We start from the raw sequence: 7,497 nt of genomic DNA, 5'->3' as shown, positions 1-7,497 counted from the left end.
TACTTTTGTGTACTCGTGTGTGGTTATATAATCCCTTTACTCTATGTTTCTGGAACAAAAAAAATACTAAGTATATTTTAGTAATCTTATATTTTTAGTATCCTCGTTGAGTTTCTTTAAATCGTCTATTTTGCAAGTGCACTGTTTTTTGTCTGGGAGAAAAGGAATTTCTTTTCAATGTATGTGTACAAGATCAAACAGCTAATGAATCTTTTCTCTCTCTCTCTCTCTCTTTCTGTTTATTTTTTGTAGTTCCCCTGGTTGATAAAAGTTTTCATCTTTACGAGGAACACCTGAAGGCAACATCGAGCCCAGAGCAGTTGCTTGAAGGAAGATCGTGATAAACGAAACTGAACGTCTCCGGCCGGCAGTTTACCTGCTTTCTGAACTTGTGTGCTGCGGTGTTTTGCGGGACATAGAAAACATTGTCGCTTTAAGAAGAAAGTCAACTTTACAGCCTGCAGTATTATGGCGCATTATAGAGTAAGTTTACTGGCTGTCGCTTTTTCTTACACTATCATTTCTTGAAAAACTAACCAATGTTTCTTGACTAGCTCGTAACTGAAAGATAGCTAAGCTAACGTTAGCAAGCTGGAAGGTTCTCCATCAGCGGACCGGTTGTTCACCTGTGAGAGCGCATGTTTGTGTGTGTTTTTTAAAATAATGTTTGTAGCTTTTGAATGTTTGTGGCTAAACCTCAGTTCGGTATCCATTCAATAATGTCAACAAATCAACTAAAGAGAGAAAATACTTCAAGGAGAAAGATTAGTTGAACTGGTTGGTTTGGCACGTTTTTTTCTGGTTAATTTGTCCAACTACTGAGCAGCGCACAGCCGCCTCCCTGAACTTTTCTGTGGGAACAATCCGGCCGATCAGAGCTAAAAACCAACCAGCACCATATTGCTTTTTTTTGACTGTGACCTTTTCTGTCGCAGGATAGGTGTTTTGACCATTTTGTGGCTTGTAACAGGAGCTCTTGGCTATTAAATGACGAATGAAAAAAATCAAGTGTCAAAGGATAGGACCACAATTCTTCAAGTCTGTCTTGAAACAAGAGTCAGGTGCCCGTATGAACAATGAAAAAGGTTTTCCTCGCTGTAATCATTCCTCCTGTTCATACTGGCTATTAAAAGATCCCTTTCATAATGTGCTTTCAATGCAAGTGATGGGGGGCCAAAATGCATTTAAAAGTTTATCTGGAGCTTATATGAGGCGTCAGTAGTCTGAGTTAGTCACATCATGTAGATATCTGCCACATGTAGTCTTATTAGCATCAAATTTCCTCTTTGTGTTTCCTCAGACAGTTTCCCTGTTGAGCTGTGGTGGAAGTACAGTAACAAAAAGAGGGACTTTGGCACTAAAAAGATTAACGTTGAAAGATATCTACTTGATTTGACTCATTTGAACGACTAAAGCTTCAGATAAACTTTTAAATACATTTTTGCACAGAAGGAGGCTTGTGGATCTTGGTCCCCATCACTTACAGTGTAAGTGCATTATGAAGGGATCTTCTGATGGTCACTATGAATCGGAGGAATGATTATGGCAAGAAATACCTGTTTCAATGTTCATTTGGGCACCTGCCTGTTGTTTTAAGACAGACTTGGAAAATTATGAATCTATCCTTTAAGCACATTTTAACCGTGTTGTGTGTTCTCTCAGTTTCTAGATAGAAGTCTGGCTTTTAACCACTAACATCTTGCAATGAATTGATATTGAATGAATTCTTTTTTATCCCCCCCAGCAGGCTTCAGACCCCAAAAGGGAACAGTTTCGGAGATACTTGGAGAAAGCTGGTGTTGTTGACAGCCTTACCAGTGGTATGACACCTTTTTTGTTTGTTTGTTCGTTCTAGAGGTCATTTCTCAAGGTGCTCGGACCCTTTTCACAAACTTCACTTTGCAATGGAAAGCAAAGAGCCAATGAGTTGGTCGAAACACGGATCAGGACAAAACTTCTGACACCACCAATGAATAGAAAAATATTTAATATCCGTTGTTTATAAGACAACACTAACTTACCATCTAATCGCACACTTTTGACTCAAATTACCTTTTAATTCTTCGCGTATAAGGCTAGGCATCATTTCTAAATTTTTAAAACTGGTGCCAGTACGATGCTAGAGTTTCACTGACTTACTGACACCAAAACAGTACTGTTTGATGCATCACATTAGGGCTGTCACTTTTTCAAAAAGTCAAGCCTGAATGAAGTCAAACTAACAAGTAATTTGTTCACATTAATTGGAACACAAGCCATAGGCTATACTGTAATGTGTCAGAGAGAGAGAGAGTCTTACCGTTCAGTGCAGTCTTTATGTTTTCCCGTGTGGTGTTAAACAACTGCACTATGTGTCTTGAGATCGCACTGCGTCAGACAAGGTTGCAGAATTGATGTCGCTCCGCTGCCTCACTTGTGTGTCAAGCTCGCTGGTAAGGCCTCAGATTTGTTGTTGATGTAGAGTAAGACATCTACGCTGTAGCCCCCGAAATACTTCCACGCACTGCCTCTCAGATGCTTTGGTGTCATGATTATCTGATCAGCACAGCTTTGCTCGCTGCTGCTTCTTCTTTTCCTGTTCTGTGGCAACCAGCGTTAAGGTGTATTACCGCCACAAGGACTTTGCTCGCTACTGTCCGTCCCCAATTTTTATTTGTTAGCTTAGTTAACTGATAGGTCAAAGAGCACGCAAGAGGTCAAGCTGATAATCCTGTCTGTTAATCCTAAGAACGCTCTCTGCTTGATCACAAGGCATTTGAAACTTCTTCAAACGGTCTGTCACACTGATAGACTGTAAACCCAAATTTTGTTGTTTAATAAAACAAGCCAAACTTCTCAAATTCATCAGTTTAATGTTGTATTAACACACAACAGCAGTACTGCACTTTGTATAAATAAAATACAGTCTAAATAAGCAACATTATCATTTCACTCAGGGAATATTTAACTAGTAAATAAGTAAACAAGACTAAGAATCTGACCAAGCTTTCGATGGCAACATTTGACATTTGGCAACAACTGTTCTTGATCATCTGTGCTAGAGACTCGTTATTGTTGTTCACCACTATTATTGAAGTTAGATACTCCGGCCTAATCAGTGCTTGCCTCAATTCTTGTACAATTTTGTTAACTTGTTTCTCTTTATTTCAGTGTTAGTGGCTCTGTATGAACAACAAGAAAAACCCAACAATGCTCTGGAGTATCCTTCCATTCACAAAAATCTGCTCTTGGCACTCAAACCACTGTGTGTTTGTAAAAATAGTCTCTTTGTTTGGTTGGTGGTGAGTTCAGCCTATGATTCAGGCTCATACTCATACACCCAAACAACAACAATAATAATAAAGAGAAATGTCCAGAAATCAGTTTTGCTTGCTGTAGATTCTTTGACCGACTCCTACCCAGATTTGTGAAGCAGCACCTTGGTGCGGCCGGCCAGGCTTCAGCAGACACTGAGGCTCTACAGCAGGAGGTGATGGACCTGAGACAGAGGTGTTCACGTCTGGCAGAGGAAAACAAAGACCTCAAAACAAGGGTAAACCTTATGCTTTTTCGAACAATGAGAAAACTCAATGATAAAAATATTAGGTAATTTTATACAACATACTGTTAAAAGCGCCTAATGTATATGCCTTTTGTTCTCCATCTCTGTAGCTCCAGCAGTATGAACCTTTGTCAGAAGACGGAGCCACGGCGGACTAGACCCCTGCAGAGCTTTTGCATGATTAATATAGTTTTTGTTTATATTACTGTAACTTTAAATTTCAAGACCAGACGACACTGTTAAGTGAAGGATTTTTATGCAGCTGTTTTTGTAAATCTTATTTCTATGTTTCTTAGGATTTAAATTATTCTGTACATGTATGTAAATACATTTTTTTTTCTTGTTTGTTCAGTCTTTAGTAAATCTTTACAGTAGAAAGTGCCTTTCTGTATGATTGGACAAGTCAGTTCTTAAGACATGGGACTTTTTTTGAGGGCTTTATGTAAGAAAATAAGCAATATGTGTTTTTCTGGCATTGTTATAAGCACAAACACACTGTTCAGATCCAAATGACAGTGTGTGACAAAGACAGAGGTCTGGTGCAAGTAAACCATTGTAAAGAGCTCGGAAATGTAAGTCACTGGTAAAATAAAGCACAGTCTTCTAATCAAGTAAATGTTTCATCACTCATTTTTGCACAACATTTTTGTGTATTACTTAGGCCAGTTGTTACTGCATTCACAGATACATCTGGTCAATATTACAGAACACAACTCTGTAATCAACACTTTGTTAGCTGCTTATTGATATGCTCAGGAAACTATGAGTGTTTTATACCCAGGACTTCATGGTAATGCTGCGACAGAAAAGATTTTTGTCATTTATGGATAAAAAATACAGCTAATGTTTATATTTTGTTATATCTGTACAGGTTAACTGGCTATTTCTTCTCAAACTGAGAATCGACTAAATCCTTCCAGCTAATGCCCTGAAACATTATGGAACTAAAGTGAAACCGTGCACCACTGACAAAATTATCCAGATGAAATTCTGCCTGTTGAGTATTATTTAATGTAACAATGCTATGTACTACAAATCCAAAAAGTACCCTGGCACTTTCACAGATAACCTAAATATTGGCGACAGAACTCCTTTTAAAGGGCAATTTTATGTAAAGTACATTGAACTGCATCTCATGTATGAAAGGTGCCATACAATGAAAGTTTTTTTATTATTATTATTTATTCAGAAAACTGAATAGTATAGAGCAAAGGTTTAGGTGTATATGTTGGGATGCACTGCCCAGAATTAGCTGACATTTACCTTTTATAATAAAAAAATTAAAAGAAAAACAGCCGTAACAATTCATCTTGTGCGGGCCCATCTAATCCAGCGTTAGACCTTTCAAGGTGTATTGTAACGCAATTACTGTACACACTTATCTTTCACGCTAATTTGGTAGCAATACATGAAGTAGGTCACAATAGAAAACAAAAGGTTTATTCCAAAACAGCTGGAAAAACATAAAATATACAGTACAATACATCTGTTGTTCTGCATTAATAATATTTCACTAAAAGTGTTTAAAGTTGTATCACTAACTGCAATAAGTGTTTGTAGTTCAGGAGAAAATACAGACCAAGAACAGACTTGTAGTTTTTGTAACTAAATCCATATATGAGCTTGAGTGTAGACATGACAGTTGGTTCATGGGTTCATTTGCAACAATGCGAACATGGATAAAAATTGAACAGTTTGTGTTTAAAAGTTTAGATTTGCAGGTCAGGTGCTCGTCTGCTGCTTTAGATTTGCAGGTCAGGTGCTCGTCTGCTGCTCGAGTTACTTGCCACTGATGTTTTGCATGTAGAGGAAGGTGGTCTCGGATTGTGCCCGGATCCTGAGCTGGAGTCATCCAGCGACTCTGGAGTGGAGGGTCGGCTTTGATGCTTGGCCGAGGGCGGTCCACTACTAGCTTTCGCACCCCCATATGAATCCGTGTCAGAGCTTTTACCTTCTGGCACTGTGGAGCATTTCATAGAGCCGTGAGCCCTCCACGGTCTTCTTGCTGCACTTATTGGCAGCGTGGGGAAGGAGGAAGCAGTAGTTGCCCTCTGTGGGCATTTTGGAGAGTCTGGGCTCCCTCTTTCGCTGCCCTCCTTACTGTGTGGGGGAGGATGCAAAAACTCCTCAGCCTCCTGCTTTGCATTAATTACGGAGTCAGAGCATGGAGAGCATGGAGAGCACGGCTCGTTGGTAGTCGAGGTGCAGTTATACCCAGGGGGACTTTGAGTGGAACATTTAGAATCATCCAAATCCTGCTGATTGGCCAGCTCGCCCTGAACAGGTAGAAAAGTTGAAGGTTTGATAAGGTTTGGGTACATTGTGCCCTGCACCCTCTCCAGGTTGTATTCACTGGGTGCAGAGGCAATCGTTGCCTTTCGAGTTACACTAGTGCATATTTGCACTACAGACTCTTTTTTACATTTGTTGGCATAGTAATCATCAAGGTCATCTCTGTCATCTCTCAAGTGAGGGTAGAAGTCCAAGATGCCTTTCTTAATCTTCTTGTAACCCAGATGCATGATCTCCAAGATGTTTAGGAAGAGAGAAATTGCAGAAATGCATTGCATGAACACCATAAAGACACTTTTCTCAGTTGGTCTGGAAACAAAGCAGTCTACCGCATTGGGACAAGGATCCCGCTCACATTTGAACAGTGGGTAGAGGTGAAAGCCATAAAGGACGTATTGGCCTGTCATGAAGGCCACTTCAACAATAGAGCGAGTGACAACGTGAGCCACATAGGTGCGGAGCAGAGAACCTCTGAGAGGAGCTTTGTTAAGCTTCCCTTGATCAACCTGTTTCATCTCCCGCTCAATTCTCTTCCTGGCTTCTGCCAACTCCACATCTACCAACTCCAACTCCCTCCGCAGCAGCGCCTTCTTCTTCTGCCGTTCCTTCTCCAACGCCCGGAGCCTGTAGAGAGCGTGGCCCATGTAAACCAGCGAGGGAGAGGACACAAAAATAACCTGCAGCACCCAGTAGCGGATGAGGGAGATTGGGAAAGCCAGGTCGTAGCACACATTTCTGCATCCAGGCTGCTCAGTGTTGCATATAAAGTCAGCCTGCTCGTCGTTCCACACATCCTCAGCTGCCACCCCGAGGACCAGCATACGGAAGATGAACAGGATGGTGAGCCAGATCTTGCCTACCATCGTGGAGTGGATATGCACCTCCTCCAAAATCCCCCCAAGGAAGTTCCAGTCACCCATCTTCACTCTGCCATTATGACTGGGAGGAAGGCATTGACAAAGAGAGATTGAATAATTAGGGAAGAAAGTCTGCTGAGACGGTTTAAAAGTGGTCAACACATATGGTTCTTGTTTGGTGAAGTAAACTGGATTTTAAATAGACAAAAAAAAGCACATTGAGAATATGAGCAGCTTTTCAGATTTAGTTAGCACAAAAGAGCAAAATTTTAAGTAAACCACGAGAAAGTTAAGTAAAAAAGATTTTTAATAACAATGAAAATATTAAATAGTTACAGTACCTCTCAGCTGGAAAAAAAGAAACATTAAATAGGAAACTGTAGTAGCAGTGAAGTAATAATGTAATAAGTCACATATTTGCAAAAAGATAAAGTCAAAGTACACAAAGAAGACTTGTACATCCAGAGATATGTTCCCTTGGCTGTTCAGCTATCCGGTTTTGTCTTAATGAAACCATTCCTTTCAGCAGTGTCATTATATAAAGCATGGCAGAGTTCTGTACAGTTGTTCTTTCCATTTACCTTGCAGCATGGACAGACTGCCGGTGGTGACTTAAATCTCCTCGGGTCATGCAGCCCTGACGCGGTCACCCAAAAGTTGTAAAAATCGTTAACACCGTCCACATGAGTCCCTGCACATCACCTAAACTTCAGTGACCCGCCTCTGCTTTGTTGTTGCCAGAAACAAAGTGGGAACAACTGAGCTGTTTAGGGAAGAGTGCCAGCACTACTCTGACCAGAGAAAGTC

At 40.5% G+C, this 7,497-nt stretch overlaps 2 protein-coding genes across 3 annotated transcripts; one reads left to right on the top strand and one right to left on the bottom strand.

Moving 5' to 3' along the window:
• The first annotated feature begins 300 nt into the window (after window positions 1–300).
• Window positions 301–4,152, top strand: LOC121905627 (c-Myc-binding protein-like). Of its 2 annotated transcripts, none has more exons than XM_042424016.1 (5): window positions 301–483; window positions 1,748–1,820; window positions 3,151–3,199; window positions 3,403–3,532; window positions 3,652–4,152. In XM_042424016.1, exons 1-5 carry the CDS (start codon window positions 469–471, stop codon window positions 3,697–3,699), a joined length of 315 nt encoding a protein of 104 aa, XP_042279950.1. In that variant the 5' UTR covers window positions 301–468; the 3' UTR covers window positions 3,700–4,152. The 2 variants fall into 2 exon arrangements, with proteins under 2 accessions (XP_042279950.1, XP_042279949.1); XM_042424015.1 differs by having other exon boundaries at window positions 304–483; window positions 1,745–1,820.
• A 1,131-nt stretch (window positions 4,153–5,283) lies between these two features.
• On the bottom strand, window positions 5,284–6,772 carry gja9a (gap junction protein alpha 9a). Its single transcript, XM_042424013.1, has one exon. It carries the CDS (start codon window positions 6,751–6,753, stop codon window positions 5,284–5,286), a length of 1,470 nt encoding a protein of 489 aa, XP_042279947.1. The 5' UTR covers window positions 6,754–6,772.
• Between the last annotated feature and the right edge of the window lie 725 nt (window positions 6,773–7,497).

This window comes from Thunnus maccoyii, chromosome 10, assembly GCF_910596095.1.
Source record: "Thunnus maccoyii chromosome 10, fThuMac1.1, whole genome shotgun sequence".
Lineage (NCBI taxonomy): Eukaryota > Metazoa > Chordata > Actinopteri > Scombriformes > Scombridae > Thunnus > Thunnus maccoyii.
The sequence above is the reverse complement of the archived record's forward strand: the minus strand, read 5'-3'. Positions and strand labels throughout refer to the sequence as shown.

Coding starts and splice junctions, on each gene's coding strand:
- LOC121905627 (XM_042424015.1), top strand. Junction 1,821..3,150: donor TGTTGACAGCCTTACCAGTG/GTATGACACCTT, acceptor TCTTTATTTCAG/TGTTAGTGGCTCTGTATGAA. Junction 3,200..3,402: donor AAACCCAACAATGCTCTGGA/GTATCCTTCCAT, acceptor ACTCCTACCCAG/ATTTGTGAAGCAGCACCTTG.
- gja9a (XM_042424013.1), bottom strand. CDS start 6,753: ATGGGTGACTGGAACTTCCTTGGGGGGATTTTGGAGGAGGTGCATATC.